Below are 15,907 nucleotides of genomic sequence, written 5' to 3' on the forward strand. Positions count from 1 at the left end.
CGTGTGGAGCACAATCCCTTTGGGGAACAGTGCTCTAAGGCCTGTGAGGGAGGAGGAAATCCATGCTCCAATGTGCTCCCGGCAGAGCTTCCCTCCCACATCGCCCTTGGCATCGCCCTTGGCCCCTGCTCTTTTCTCCTGTGGGATTACACCAGCACAGGGAGGGTGATCCCGTGGATATTTATTGATCAGGTGGCTCAAGGAATCCCTCAGCCACTGTCCTGGGGTCCTTCAGCAGCACAGGGGAAGGGATCAACAGGCTCAGATCACCGAGTCCATGACAGCAGCATTGCTGCTGGGAGTATTTTCTTACAGCTCCTCAAAGACCCTCCGGAGGGAGTTCCTGAGGTATCTCACAGAGCAGGGCCTGCAGCACTTCCCCGCCAAAAAGTAGATGAAAGGTTTGATGCTGCTGTGGATGCAGGCGAGCAGGAAACAAACCTGCGAGGACAGACCTGTGTAGCCAAACAGCTGCAGGATATTCCAGAGGTTGAGGAGCAGAGTGGAGAGCACAATGAGGAAGATAATGATGTCGCGCTTTGTGGGTTGCCGCTGCTGGGAGCCACACTTGGCCTTGATGAAATTGATTGATCTGGAAATGAGCACAGGTGCAGCAAAGACGAGCAGGATGACAGCAAATATGGAGGTGAAACCTGCCCGGCAGTGCTCCTGCTCATGTGCTGGGCACAGCAATGTCACCGTGGGAATGGCAGTGAAGAGAGCAAAAAAGGCCCAGAACTGGACACATTTGACCACCCACAGCAGGCACTGGGGAACATCGTAGCGGCAGCAGAGCCAGCAGAGCTTATCCATGTCCAATGTGGTGCTGATGGCTGTCAGCCGGAACAGCGCCCAGTAGCAGGAGACCATGGACAGCTGGAAAAGGAAGCTCAGGTACATCAGGGGCATGATAGGAGAGCAGGACACGTTCTCCTGCAAGAAGAGCAGGGAGGAGGGGAGTGCGAAGAGGAGGAAGAGGAAGTCGGCGACAGCCAGGTCAAAGATGAATTCAGTAATGTCGTTCATGACCATGAGCCAGAGCACAGCCCCGTTCCCAGCCAGCCCACAGAGGCTGATGGGCAGTGTCACACTGTGTATGGCCACATTGCTGACATCTATCTCACATGGATCATCTCCTTTGGTGGGTGAGGCAGAAGGTGGGAACACGGAGCTCACCTCCATGGATGGACGCTGGGCAGGCGCTGGGATGTGGCCCTGGCTGTGGTCAGAGTGGATGGGCAGTCAGTGCTTGGAGAATCCAGGGATGGACCAAGCAGCTCCTCAGCAGCTCCCTGCAGTGGGAAGGATTGGGTGGAGAGAAGTGAGATGTGCAGGGGAGGAGGGTGGTGGGAATGGTGGGGTGGGAGAGGGAGGTGGGAGGGTTGGGCTGTTCAGCAGGGGACTGATAAATAACATAGAGAATAAACATTTTCAGCTCTCCTGAAGTTGCTGAAAGACTAAGTGGCCAAAAAGATAAAAGTATGTAAAAGTGTGCACACAGGATGCTAAACGTGGCTGGAGGCAGTGCAGGAACAGATCTGGAGGCCTGCAGTGGTTCTGGGGCAGTTCTGTCACAAGAAGCAACAGCGCATGGCCAAAGGAAAAGTTCAAGGCGAGGTCACCTTTAATATGGCAGCACTCAGTGAATAGGAGCACCAGAGACCCCTCCTGATGAACCTCCAGGATCATGAAAGGACTCCCAGGAGGAGGTGGATGCATGGAACTGAGTCCTAGGAAAGTGATGTTTATGTATCAGACAATAAACATGTTTGAATGACTGTGTGTGGTTATAATGGATACAGACCTTGCCATAAAGTCTCACCACATACAGAACCAGGGAGAGATCCTCCTGTGCAGGTAAAGAATTCCTGCTTCCTCCTGCTTCCCATTGTGTAAAAAGTTTATTCCGGCCCCTTTTGGTATCAAGATGCAGAATTGAAGAGCAGGGCAGGGCAGGGAGGAGCTGGGGAGGGCACTGCGGTCACCGGGAGAGGGTGGCAGGAACAGAGCAGCTGCAGGAGGAGAGGAAGGTGGGGCAGGGAGGAAGGAGAACATTCCACTGACCTGTTCAGTGTGGGGCAGCAGCAGGCACAGGGGCTCTGTCCCCATCAGCGGCGCTTCCTGGCACCCCTTGCTCCTTTGGGATCCACATCCTAAAGCGGCTCCTCCCAGCTCAGGACCACGAAGGAGAAAGTGCCCAGATCACCAGGAGGTGCCCACTGCTGTCCCACCAGCTCCTCTCCGTGCCCTGTCCTCGTGTTGCTCCCCCAGGCTCGGTGGAGTCATAGGGCAGTCGGAAGTGGTTTTACAACTTTGGCTACGTCAGAGCTCCACTGCCTTGGAATTACTGGGTTTTTTTTTCCTCTAGGAAGTGCCTTGAGGAAAAAAGGTTTATTTTGTGATTGGCTCCTCATTTTCTCCTCTACAGTAACGCTTGTTCCCTGCAAGATGTCCCATTCTCCAATTGCCATCCCTGTCCTGACAGGTTTCTACCATTTCTCATTTTACTTCCCGTAAGGGCCGTGTTCCCTCCAGCAGCAGAGGGATGCTGGTGGCACTGCAGTGCTGGCAGTGCTGGCAGTGCTGGTGAGGCAGCTGGGTGCTTGTCAGAATCAACTCCCATTCTGGGAAGAGCTCCAGGATCATTGCAAACACCTCCCCTGGGCCTCATAAAAGCACAGGTGAGCCAAGAATTCCCATTTTTGTCATTCTGCTGCAGGCTCACACAGCCCAAGGGAAGGACAGCAATTAGCTACTTGCAGCCAGGTTATCAGCACTGAGAGCCCACCTTAATTACGGCCAATACCCTTAATGATTCAATGAGAGCACAGATTTGGGGGTGCTGTGATCCCCTTTGCAGCCCTTCAGCAGAGCTCATCCTGCTCCTCCTCAGTCTTGGGAGCACTTGTGGTTGTTTTTACCTGATCCCCCACCCTTTTGCCAGCAGGGACACCTTCCACCAGACCAGGTTGCTGCAAACCCCATCCACCCTGGGCTGGAACACTTGCAGGGATGGGGCTGCCAGAGCATCCCTGGGAATGTGTGCCAGGGCCTCTCCAGCCTCACAGGGAAGGATTTCTCCCTCATATCCAATCTGAACCCACCCTCTGGCAGTGGGAAGCCATTTCCCCTTGTTGTCCTGTCACTCCAGGCCCTTGTCCAAAGTCCCTCTCCACCTCTCCTGGAGCCCCTTTAGCTCATGGATCATCAAGTGTTTGCCCTTGGAAGGATTGGCATGGTGAGGAGATGTGAGGTTCCATAGCTGGGGACACAAACGGGGTGTCAGCAAGGAGGAGAGGTGACAGCTCTGGTCCCAGGGTCCCCACGCACAGCAGCTTCCAGCAGGAGCATCCCAGCTCCCAGGCACATGTCAGCCTGGGTAGGAATCCCCTCTCTGCAGCTTTTTCTAGGAATTCCGTGGAATTCTCTGTATGCTGCTGTCGGACTCCCCAGGGAGTGTAGATGACTCAGATGAAACCTCAGACTTCCTAAGGGTTGTAGCCAAGAGAGCAGCATTGATTCACCTCCTCTCAGAAAAACTGGCATTCCTGAAATCCCAAATCACCCCTCTGCTGTGTGCCTGTGCCCCAGCTCATGCACAGAATTTACTGTTGCATGAATTCTCCTGGAAACTGTGTGGTGAAGGGCAAGTACCACTGAAATGGTGATATGGAAGTGGCAAAAGTAGGTTTGAACCAGAAATCAAAGTCCAGCAGCACATTTGTAGTGCAGGGTCCTAAGGATCCAGCCCAGGAATGAGAGGGGGCAAGTCCAGGCAGTTCAAAGTCAAGATTTTGGGATTGGGGTTGCTTTAAAACAGAAGAGGAAGCTGACACAAACTGCTCTTCCTCACCATCGCCCTGCGGATATTTCCTGTGCCAGAGAGCTTCTGCCACCAGCTGGGCTCACGGGGTGTGACAGCTGGGCTGAACGGCACCATCCTCTTGGCTTTCAGTCCCAGTGTCGCCTTCCAGAGGGCTTTTGAGGATGTGCCAGAGCCCCAGAATAGGGACAACACGGTGGAATCCTCATTAGTGGAATCATCATACAAGAGAAGCATAAAATACCCTGAGCTGGAAGGGACCCACAAGGACCATCGAGTTCAGCTCCTGGCCCTGCACAGGACATCCCAACAATCCCACCCTGTGCCTGACAGCGCTGTCCAAATGCTCCTCGAGCTCTGTCAGGCTGGTGCTGTGTCCAGCAGGGGAACTCCTGCCCGGGGTGGATTCTGGATGATCTGCGGAATCATCATGGAACGGTTTGGGTTGGAAGGGACCTTAGAGATCATCTCATTCCAACCCTGCAGCCATGGGCAGGGACACCCAGGAGGCCTTTTGCTTTGAAACCTTGGCTTTGAGTCTTTCCCATTCAACAGGCCTGCGCTCCCTCTGTCTCAGAAGTGAGCTTCCCTACCCTGAGGAATATTAAAAATGAGTCGCTAAGGCTCAGAGCTTTTCCCAGTGGGTTTTCTTGGTGTCTTTGATCAAAAAGAGCGTGCAGGTGGATCAGAAGTCTCGGCACAGCAGTGCAGAACAATTCCTGGGCCATTCCTGTCCATCTCCAGCAGGTCCTGACACATGGGAAGACCCTGTGGAGGCTTCACAATGAGCTTTGTTGTCTGGGTGAGTGGGCAGGGGTTTGGGATGGCTCCTGGGAGGCTTTCCCCAAAATGCACACCGAGTTTGGGGCTATGAGCAGTCTTGTGAGTGGGAGAGGGATGGTCTTCCGTGATCCTTCCAACCCAAACCATTCTAGGATTCCATGGAAAATGGGAAGCTCAGGTAGGGACTGGCCTGGGTGACACTGGAGACAGGGAAGGTGCTTGGAAGTCGAAAAAGTTCATGGAAGGATCATGATCCACCTGCACTTGCCTTGGGAGACGCTCCCTGGCTGAGTTGTTCTTTCCTGGACAAGAGGTTGTACCTTGGAAAGTTTCTCCTTTTCAGTGAACAGGAAAATGGGAGACAGGGAGAGAAAAACCCTCCCAGATGTGGGAGTTGCTCTGCTCTCTTCATTATTAACAACTCTGTTAATAAATGCTTTTTAGGATGTTTCACCTCACGTGTGTCTCCAAAGCCTGACTCACCCCCCACGGCTTTCCCTCTCACTTCCTGGTGGCGATTGAATTTCGGACCCAGACTGGCAGGGAGTCTGAATTGTTTCTTCAAAGCAAACATTGGTTTTATGCCCTTTTCTAAGGCACAGTATTTCCTTTGTTGGTGTGACCTATCCTGTGTTGCCACATCAGGAACACACTTTGTAGGGCTCTGCAGCATGACACCTCCTCCTCCCAGGGCCCGGTGGAGACAAGCCTCTGTGCCACCATGTGCTCCTTTGTTCTGCCATGTGCCTCTGCAGGCAGGTTTTACAGCTCACAACCCAATTCTCTCTTATAATTCCCCATAACTTCCCTTTCCAGAACCAGTGGAACATTGGTTTCCCCTGGATTTGAGGCTGTGGAAAAAGGAGGGACAACTTCCCCCCAAGTAAGAGATGGGGCTGCTGCCCAGCTCTCTCCCAGGAGGGATGAGGAGCTCTTGGCACTGTCAGCATCATCCCAACCACGGCAGGCAGCAGCCTTAGGAAGGGCTCTGCTGTGAGACAGGTACCTGCCCTCCTCAGACAAGGCAGGGGCTTTAGAGTGGGACAAAAGAAGGAAAGGAGCCCTTTTGGACACTGTTCAGCAGGGACAGGCTCTGCAGCAAAGCCCAGATATTATTTGTTCACCACATTCTGGGGTCAGAGTTCCCACGTTGGGATGAAACAAAAGCAATAAATGCCAATTTCATGTAGGGGCGGTACCAAAATGGCAAAGATCAGCACAGCCTGGTGTAGTGGGTTGGGTTTGTAACTGGGCAGAAACACCAATTTCGTGTAGTGATTTGGTCCAAAATACTCATTACTGTTTATCTTCTGTCAGATTTGAATTAGGAGAAATGCAAAGCAGGCACCAAACTTGAAAGAATATAAAGAAGTTTATTAACAGACCTAAAAGAGGAAAAAAATTATACCACCTTCAGAACTCTCCTCCTCCCCCCACCTTCCTCCCTTCTCCCACTGACAATGTAAAAAGACAACCCTTGAGATGTTCAGTCTGTTTGCCACTTCCATAATAACCTTGTTCAGTCCATTTAGAAAGAGAAGTCTCTTCTTGCTCGTGCTATGGAAACATTATCACAACGAGACAGCTGCCCACTTCCAAATATTGTTCAGTCCATTTAGGAAGAGGAGTCTCTCTGCTCACATGTGAGTCCCTTCCCCCGACTTGCAGCTTTTCCTGCAACTGCTTTCGAGGGTCCACTCTTGAAGGTTTTTGGGGTACAATTTTAAGGTTGAGCTATTCAGAAACAAAAGTTCTCTTCACCTATCTCTGGGAGCATTTCATCTCTAAGAACAGAGGCCCTTCTCCTTTCCTGGGAGCAAAGGGTCTTCCTCATCTTCATCTTTAGGACCATCTCTGGGAGCATGTCTAGGAACTGAGGTTTTCTCCTTTCCCATTTGGAGCCAAAGTCCTCATGTGGTCCATCTCTCCCTGTCCAAACTTCTTATGAAATTACAGCTGCGTCAGCATCTGCCTATCTCAGTGCAGGTGCTTTTGCTCACGAGTTGAAGACCCCACCCCCCATATCTTCATGAAATTACAACGGGTACACAGATATATCATAGCTTCACAACAGAATTTCAGCTTTAAGCATCTCCTCTTTCTCTTCCCTCAGGTTTTCTTCAGCTCTTCACAGCAATAAAAGGGTTAATCTCACCTCGGCCTTGCAGCTGGAATGTGGCTTATCGAAGTGGAGAGGGGGGGGAGCCAAGCCCATCTGGCTGCCCACAGCCCTGCTGCCGGGGGGGGGAGGGGGAGGGAGTCCACGGGTGGAACAGGTCCATCATCTCTGGGCCGGGCCCACTGGCCCCCACACGGAGCCCACAGCAACCTGTCCCAGCACCGGAAATGACAGAGAGAGCTCTGCCCGGGGTTTCCTGTTCTTAAGTGTGGATCACAGAGGCGGTCACAACTTTAAGTGGCTTAAAGAATTGTCCATATACAAACTGGCCACCTGATAGGTTTTGTCAAGTCACAGAGGAAGCTGTAAGAAGAACAACACTTCCGAGACTTAGCTTGCTAACCTAGGAGACCGGGATTGTGGCTGAAGCTGCTGTGCAGAGTCGCTGTTCAGCTCCTCCTGAGGGTGGCCAGGTTCAGGATGGAGGTGCTGAAGGGCTCCCTTGGACATGGATGCTGGGCAACCAGAGGACAGCCCCGTTGTGCAGGACAGCAGCACAACCCCCTAATTTCTGTGCAATCCAATGGTCCAAGCTCCTGCTGACGTCCATTTCCATATTTCCAGCGGGTTTTGGTCACAGGCACAAGAGTTCAGTGGAGTTCACCTCTGAGCCTGCTCTTTACTCAGAATGATTTCATTCTGGAATGAAGGGATGTGACAAATTGCCACTCCAAGAGGAAGGGAATGTTGCTGTCCCTGCCCAGCTCTGCAGCCCTACCTGGTGTCTCTTCCCATCACCGGGAATGCAGGGCCGGCTCTGCCGGCCAGAAGGGGAAGGATGCTCCGTGCCATCCCGAGCCCTCTCCTGCCACCCAGAGGCACCAGCCCCGCAGAGATTTGGGGAATCACCGCTGCCCCGTGCTGGCTGTGTCCCCAGGGCTTAACCTGTCCCACCCTCTCCGGGGAAAGAGATCCCTCAAAACGCCATGAAACTCATCTGCTGAGCTAAAGGAGAAAGAGTTTATTCCTTGGAACCCAGGCAGTGAGGGTCATTCCATGGGGAATAGAGCCAGGGAGCAGGACTGAGCCCGGCTGCACTGCTTGGAGCCATGTGGAGCTGGGAGGGAGGAGGAAATCCATGCTCCAGTGTGCTCCCTGCAGAGCATCCCTCCCACATTGCCCGTGGCACTGACCCTGCTCCTTTCTCCTGCAGGAATAAACCACCCCAGGGAGGCTGATCCCGTGGGTATTTATTGTTGTGTGACTCAAGGAATCCCTCAGTCACTGTCCCGGGGTCCTTCAGCAGCGCAGGGCAAGGGATCAACAGGCTCAGATCACTGAGTCCATGGCAGGATCATTGCTGCTGGGAGTATTTTCTTCTGGATCCTCAAAGAACCTCCTGAGGGAGTTCCTGAAGGATCTCACAGAGCAGGGCCTCTTGTATATCACTGCCAAGAAGTAGATTAGGGGTTTGATGGTGCTGTGGATGCAGGCAAGCAGGAAAAGAACCTGGCTGGAGACACTGGTGTAACCGAGCTGCTGCAGGAAATTCCAGAGGCTCTGGAGGAGAGTGAAGAGCACAACGAGGAAGATAACGATGTCACGCCTCTTGGGTTTCTGCTGCTGGGAGCCACTCTTGGCCTTGATGAAAATGATTGATGTGGAAATGACCATGGGTGCACCACAGACGAGAAGGATGAGAGCGAACATGGAGATGAGAGCCAGCCGGCAGTGCTCCTGCTCGTGTGATGGGCACAGGAATGTCACCGTGGGAATGGCAGTGATGAGAGCGAAGAAGGCCCAGAACTGGACCCTGTACACCACCCACAGCAGGCGTTCAGGTAGCTCCCAGCAGCAGCAGAGCCAGCAGAGGTTGTCCATGTCTGATACGGCACTGATGAATGTCAGCCAGAACAGCCCCCAGTAGTAGGACATCATGGACAGCTGGAAAAGGAAGCTCACGTACATCAGGGGCATGATAGGAGAGCAGGACACGTCCTCCAGCAGGAAGAGCAGGGAGGAGGGGAGCGCGAAGAGGAGGAAGATGAAGTCAGCGACAGCCAGGCTAAAGATGAAGAGAGCACTGCTGGTCATGACCATGAGCCAGAGCACAGCCCCGTTCCCAGCCAGCCCACAGAGGCAGATGAGCAGTGTCACACTGTGTATGGCCATGTTGGTGACATCTGTCTCACATGGATCATCTCCTTTGGTGGGTGAGGTGGGAGGTGGGAACACGGAGCTCACCTCCATGGATGGACGCTGGGCAGGCGCTGGGATGTGGCCCCGGCTGTGGTCAGAGTGGATGGGCAGTCAGTGCTTGGAGAATCCAGGGATGGACCAAGCGGCTCCTCAGCAGCTCCCTGTAGTGGGAAGGGTTCGGTGGAGAGAAGTGAGATGTGGAGGGGAGGAGGGCGGTGGGAATGGTGGGGTGGGAGAGGGACGTGGGAGGGTTGGGCTGTGTGGCAGGGGATTGATAAAGAACATAGAGAACAAACATTTCTGGCTCCCCTGCAGTTGCCAAAAGCTTAAGTGGCCAAAAAGATAAAAGTATGTGAAAGTGTGCACACAGGATGATAAACGTGGCTGGAGGCAGTGCAGGAACAGATCAGGAGGCCTGCAGTGGTTCTGGGGCAGTTCTGTCACAAGAAGCAACAGCGCATGGCCAAAGGGAAAGTTCAAGGCAAGGTCACCTTTAATATGGCAGCACTCAGTGAATACGAGCACCAGAGACCCCTCCTGATGAACCTCCAGGATCATGAAAGGACTCCCAGGAGGAGGTGGATGCAAGGAACTGAGTCCTAGGAAAGGGATGTTTATGTATCAGACAAGAACCACGCCTTAATGCCTCTGTGTGTTTCTAATGGATAAAACCCCTGCTGTAAAGTCTCCCCCCACACACAGAATAAGGAGAGATCCTCCTGTGTGTCCTGCACAGGTAAAGAATTCCTGCTTCCTCCTGCTTCCCATTGCATTAGAAAGTTTATTCTGGCTCCTTTTGGTATCAAGATGCAGAATTGAAGAGCAGGGCAGGGCAGGGAGGAGCTGGGGAGGGCACTGCGGTCACCGGGAGAGGGCGGCAGGAACAGAGCAGCTGCAGGAGGAGAGGAAGGTGGGGCAGGGAGGAAGGAGAACATTCCACTGACCTGTTCAGTGTGGGGCAGCAGCAGGCACAGGGGCTCTGTCCCGATCAACGGCGCTTCCTGGCACCCCTTGCTCCTTTGGGATCCACATCCTAAAGCGGCTCCTTCCAGCTCAGGAACACGAAGGAGAAAGTGCCCAGATCACCAGGAGGTGCCCACTGCTGTCCCACCAGCTCCTCTCTGTGCCCTGTCCTCGTGTTGCTCCCCCAGGCTCGGTGCAGTCACGGGAGAGTCAGAAATTGTGACTTCGGCTTTGTCAGAGCTCCACTTCCTCGGAGTTATTTGTCTTGGGGTTTTTTTTTGCTACAGAGGAAGTGGCTTTTGTCAGACGCCCCACATGAACAATTTTGCAAACGGCTCCTCCTTTCCTCCTGGTTAGAAACACTCCTTCTGTGCAGAATGTCCCATTCTCCGACTGCCTTCCCTCTCCCGACACGCTCCTACCATTCCTCATTTCACTTCCCTGAGGGGTCATGGTCCATCCAGCAGCAGGTGGGTGCTGGTGGCACTGGAATGCTGGCAGTGCTGGCAGTGCTGGTGAGGCAGCTGGCTGCTTGTCAGAAGCACCTCCCATTCTGGGAAGAGCTCCGGGATCATTGCCAAAACTTCCCCCAAGGAAGCACAGCTGAGCTGCTCCTCATCCTATCCCCATCCCATCCTCATCCATGCTCTCCATCCCCAACCCCACCCCGCCCTCCATCCCATCCCATCCCATCCCATCCCATCCCATCCCATCCCATCCCATCCCATCCCCATGCCATGCCATCCCATCCCGCAGGTTTCCTGCCCGGCAGCCTCTCCCCACCTTGAAGCGCTGCCCGTCGGGCTCTGCTGCTCTCCAGCGCGGACATTTGGGATCGGCAGCATCCAGAGCCTTCCTGACCCCTCCTGACCCCTCGCACACGCCCAGAGCCCCCCGGGGCCGCCTTGCCCCCGACAGCCCCGCTCCTGCCCCGCTCCAGCCGGGACCAGGCACATCTTTGCCGTGGCACTCCCGGAGCAGCCGGGGCCGTGCTGAGCCCCTGGGCCATCCTGCCCGTGCCGCCTGTGCCGGTGCCAGCCCAGCTCCGGGCACTCGGCATCACGGGGGCTCCGGGCAGCACCAGCCGTGGCCGTGTCCCCTCCCTCCACCCACATTCCCGGCTGGCAGCAGGAGCCAGAGGAAGCCGGGGAGCGCTGGCAGAGGGGGCCAAGGCAGCTCAGATTTCACGGAGTTGTTTATTGATATCACACTGCAGAGGGATGCAGGAACCACGGCAGGGGGATTTTAGGGATCATGGCCGTGTGGAGCACAATCCCTTTGGGGAACAGTGCTCTAAGGCCTGTGAGGGAGGAGGAAATCCATGCTCCAATGTGCTCCCGGCAGAGCTTCCCTCCCACATCGCCCTTGGCACTGCCCCTGCTCCTTTCTCCTGCAGGAATAAACCACCCCAGGGAGGGTGATCCCGTGGATATTTATTGATCAGGTGGCTCAAGGAATCCCTCAGCCACTGTCCTGGGGTCCTTCAGCAGCACAGGGGAAGGGATCAACAGGCTCAGATCACCGAGTCCATGACAGCAGCATTGCTGCTGGGAGTATTTTCTTACAGCTCCTCAAAGACCCTCCAGAGGGAGTTCCTGAAGTATCTCACAGAGCAGTGCCTGCAGCACTTCCCCGCCAAGAAGTAGATGAAGGGTTTGATGCTGCTGTGGATGCAGGCGAGCAGGAAACAAACCTGCGAGGACAGACCTGTGTAGCCAAACAGCTGCAGGATATTCCAGAGGTTGAGGAGCAGAGTGGAGAGCACAATGAGGAAGATAATGATGTCGCGCCTTGTGGGTTGCCGCTGCTGGGAGCCACACTTGGCCTTGATGAAAATGATTGATCTGGAAATGAGCACAGGTGCAGCAAAGACGAGCAGGATGACAGCAAATATGGAGGTGAAACCTGCCCGGCAGTGCTCCTGCTCATGTGCTGGGCACAGCAATGTCACCGTGGGAATGGCAGTGAAGAGAGCAAAAAAGGCCCAGAACTGGACACATTTGACCACCCACAGCAGGTGCTGGGGAACATCGTAGCGGCAGCAGAGCCAGCAGAGCTTATCCATGTCCAATGTGGTGCTGATGGCTGTCAGCCGGAACAGCGCCCAGTAGCAGGAGACCATGGACAGCTGGAAAAGGAAGCTCAGGTACATCAGGGGCATGATAGGAGAGCAGGACACGTTCTCCTGCAAGAAGAGCAGGGCAGAGGGGAGTGCGAAGAGGAGGAAGATGAAGTCGGCGACAGCCAGGTCAAAGATGAATTCAGTAATGTCGTTCATGACCATGAGCCAGAGCACAGCCCCGTTCCCAGCCAGCCCACAGAGGCAGATGAGCAGTGTCACACTGTGTATGGCCACGTCGGTGACATCTATCTCACATGGATCATCTCCTTCAGTGGGTGAGGCAGAAGGTCGGAACACGGAGCTCACCTCCATGGATGGACGCTGGGCAGGCGCTGGGATGTGGCCCTGGCTGTGGTCAGAGTGGATGGGCAGTCAGTGCTTGGAGAATCCAGGGATGGACCAAGCGGCTCCTCAGCAGCTCCCTGCAGCGGGAAGGGATTGGTGGAGAGAAGTGAGATGTGCAGGGGAGGAGGGCGGTGGGAATGGTGGGGTGGGAGAGGGAGGTGGGAGGGTTGGGCTGTTCAGCAAAGGATTGGTATATAACATAGAGAATAAACATTTTCAGCTCCCCTGTAGTTGCCCAAAGCGTAAGTGGCCAAAAAGATAAAAGTATGTGAAAGTGTGCACACAGGATGATAAATGTGGCTGGAGGCAGTGCAGGAACAGATCTGGAGGCCTGCAGTGGTTCTGGGGCAGTTCTGTCACAAGAAGCAACAGCGCATGGCAAAAGGAAAAGTTCAAGGCAAGGTCACCTTTAATATGGCAGCACTCAGTGAATAGGAGCACCAGAGACCCCTCCTGATGAACCTCCAGGATCATGAAAGGACTCCCAGGAGGAGGTGGATGCATGGAACTGAGTCCTAGGAAAGGGATGTTTATGTATGAGACAAGAAAAAAGTTTTAATAGCTGTGTGTGTTTCTAGTGGATAAAACCCCTGCTGTAAAGTCTCCCCACACACACAGAACAAGGAGAGATCCTCCTGTGTGTCCTGAGCAGGTAAAGAATTCCTGCTTCCTCCTGTTTCCCATTGTTTTAGAAAGTTTATTCTGGCCCCTTTTGGTATCAAGATGCAGAATGGAAGAGCAGAGCAGGGCAGGGAGGAGCTGGGGAGGGCACTGCGGTCACCGGGAGAGGGTGGCAGGCACAGAGCAGCTGCAGGAGGAGAGGAAGGTGGGGCAGGGAGGAAGGAGAACATTCCACTGACCTGTTCAGTGTGGGGCAGCAGCAGGCACAGGGGCTCTGTCCCCATCAGCGGCGCTTCCTGGCACCCCTTGCTCCTTTGGGATCCACATCCTAAAGCGGCTCCTCCCAGCTCAGGAACACGAAGGAGAAAGTGCCCAGATCACCAGGAGGTGCCCACTGCTGTCCCACCAGCTCCTCTCCGTGCCCTGTCCGCGTGTTGCTCCCCAAGGCTCAGTGGAGTCATGGGAGAGTCAGAAATTGCGACTTTGGCTACGTCAGAGATCCACTTCCTCAGAGTTATTTGTCTTGGGGTTTTTTTTCTACAGAGGAAGTGGCTTTTGTCAGAAGCCCCACATGAACAATTTTGTAAATGGCTCCTCCTTTCCTCCTGGTTAGACACACTCCTTCCCTGCAGAATGTGCCATTCCTTGGCTGCTGTGAGAAATGAGACAAGTCTTAGTTAAATAAAAAATTAAAATAATTTATTGAAAAGGGAAAAATTGAAAAAATACAGAAATGAGAAAAAAGTATAAAAATTTGGGATCCTATGGCTCAATAGATGGTATGCCCCAGGAGCGCAGGGATCTGAGATCTTCTGGCTGGGACAGCACTGGACCTCGGTAGAGAAAAAGGACTTGCAGTGCTGAGCTGACTTTTAGCTGCTCCAAAAGTCAGGAAAAAATTATTAAAGGCACCTTAATAGGAGTAAGTATTTTAATGCCCAGCATGGACATCCACCACAGCTCACCTACACAGGACTCTCTCCCCCTGAGCCCGGTCTCGTTGTTTTATAGTGCCTTTGCTCCGCCCCAGTCCGCCCACAGCCCGCCCCTTCGGTTTAAAGTGATTGACAGATCATCTCCGTCCACCAATAGCTCGTCGTTGTCAGAGGGGGTGGTATTAGTTGAGATAATGGTGCTAAAATACCCTCATTAAAATTCAGCTTTCCATGGAGCTCAGAGGGGTGGTATTAGCTGAGATAATGGTGCTAAAATACCCTCATTAAAATTCAGCTTGGATGTAAAGGTTTGCACACAGGGCAAGAAACGTGGCTGCAGCCTGTGCAGAAACAGATCAGGAGGCCTGCAGTGGTTCTGTGTTGGGGTCCCTCCCCTGCCATGGAGCCCTGGGAGAGGGGCCCTGGGGGGGAGACACGGGGTCTCCCTGCCCCTGGTCAGTCTCATTTCCCATTGGTTGGTTTGTGTTTCCCGGTGTGGCCAAGGACCCTGGGGTCCCGTGACCGGGGAGTTCCTGAGCTGAGCCCCGGCCATGCGGCTGGAGAAATAAACACCTCTGAAACATCTACCACGAATCTGTCCATATATACTTCGGTTTCCACGGGACTCCTGGTTTGAAATATACTTGTTGCAGTAATCCCCGCTGCGACAGTTCTGGGGCAGTTCTGTAACAAGAAGCAACAGCGCACACCCAGAAAAATACCTCAGGGCAAGGTCACCTTTAATACTGAAGCATTCAGTGAATATGAGCAGCACAGACCCCTCTTAATGAATCTGCAGGACCATCAAAAGACTTCCAGGAGGAGGTGAATGCATGGAAATTAGTTCTAGGAAAGTGATTTTTGTGTATTAGATAAAAACCAGATTTGAATGACAATGTGTTTATATAGTGGATAAACCCCCTGCTATAAAGTCTCCCCACACACACAGAACAAGGAGAGAGCCTCCTGTGTGTCCTGCACAGGTAAAGAATTCCTGCTTCCTCCTGTTTCCCATTGTTTTAGAAAGTTTATTCCGGCCCATTTTGGTGTCAAGATGCAGAATGGAAGAGCAGGGCAGGGCAGGGAGGAGCTGGGAAGGGCACTTCGGTCACCTGGAGAGGGTGGCAGGCACAGAGCAGCTGCAGGAGGAGAGGAAGGTGGGGCAGGGAGGAAGGAGAACATTCCACTGACCTGTTCAGTGTGGGGCAGCAGCAGGCACAGGGGCTCTGTCCCCATCAGCGGCGCTTCCTGGCACCCCTTGCTCCTTTGGGATCCACACCCTAAAGCGGCTCCTCCCAGCTCAGGAACACGAAGGAGAAAGTGCCCAGATCACCAGGAGGTGCCCACTGCTGTCCCACCAGCTCCTCTCCGTGCCCTGTCCTCGTGTTGCTCCCCAAGGCTGGGTGGAGTCACAGGAGAGTCAGAAATTGTGACTTTGACTTTGTCAGAGCTCCACTTCCTCGGAGTTATTTGTCTTGGGGTTTTTTTCCTACAGATGAAGTGGCTTTTATCAGAGGCCTCACCTGAACAATTTTGCAAATGGCTCCTGATTTCCTTTTGGTTAGAAATCCTCCATCCCTACAGAATGTCCCATTCTCCGACTGCCTTCCCTCTCCCAACAGGTTTCTACCATTCCTCGTTTCACTTCCCTGAGGGTTCATAGTCCCTCCAGCAGCAGGGGGATGCTGGTGGTGCTGGTGGCATTGGAATGCTGGCTGTGCAAGTGAGGCAGCTGGGTGCCTGTAAGAATAAACTTCCACTCTGCAAAGAGCTCTGGGATCATTGCCAAAACCTCCCCTGCACCCAAGGAAGTACCTTTGAACTGCTCCTCATCCTATCCTATCCGCATCCAATCCTCACCTTGGCTCAGCATCCCCACGTCTGCCCCACTTGCATGCCGTGCCGTGCCGTCCTGTCCCGTCCCCTCCCGTCCCGTCCCACCCCATCCCCTCCCATCGCCTCCTGTCCCGTCCTGTGGCAGAGGTTTCCCAGCCGGT

At 53.8% G+C, this 15,907-nt stretch overlaps 2 protein-coding genes across 3 annotated transcripts; both read right to left on the reverse strand.

Annotated features, from left to right (window-relative positions):
* Window positions 1-230: 230 nt before the first annotated feature.
* On the reverse strand, window positions 231-14,324 carry LOC309574602 (uncharacterized protein). Its single transcript, XM_082284384.1, has 3 exons — window positions 13,215-14,324; window positions 11,453-12,431; window positions 231-1,219 (listed from the first exon to the last, which is right to left on the reverse strand). The coding sequence occupies exons 2-3, from the start codon at window positions 12,319-12,321 to the stop codon at window positions 310-312; spliced, it is 1,779 nt and encodes a 592-aa protein (XP_082140510.1). The 5' UTR covers window positions 12,322-12,431; window positions 13,215-14,324; the 3' UTR covers window positions 231-309.
* On the reverse strand, window positions 6,095-10,184 carry LOC309574044 (mas-related G-protein coupled receptor member A7-like). 2 transcript variants are annotated; one of them, XM_082283368.1, is made up of 3 exons: window positions 9,869-10,184; window positions 8,970-9,085; window positions 6,095-8,669 (listed from the first exon to the last, which is right to left on the reverse strand). In XM_082283368.1, the coding sequence occupies exons 2-3, from the start codon at window positions 8,973-8,975 to the stop codon at window positions 8,055-8,057; spliced, it is 621 nt and encodes a 206-aa protein (XP_082139494.1). In that variant the 5' UTR covers window positions 8,976-9,085; window positions 9,869-10,184; the 3' UTR covers window positions 6,095-8,054. The 2 variants fall into 2 exon arrangements, with proteins under 2 accessions (XP_082139494.1, XP_082139493.1); XM_082283367.1 differs by having other exon boundaries at window positions 6,095-9,085.
* Window positions 14,325-15,907: the final 1,583 nt, after the last annotated feature.

The sequence above is a fragment of the Coloeus monedula genome, assembly GCF_965178545.1.
Source record: "Coloeus monedula genome assembly, chromosome: 6".
NCBI classification, from domain to species: domain Eukaryota; kingdom Metazoa; phylum Chordata; class Aves; order Passeriformes; family Corvidae; genus Coloeus; species Coloeus monedula.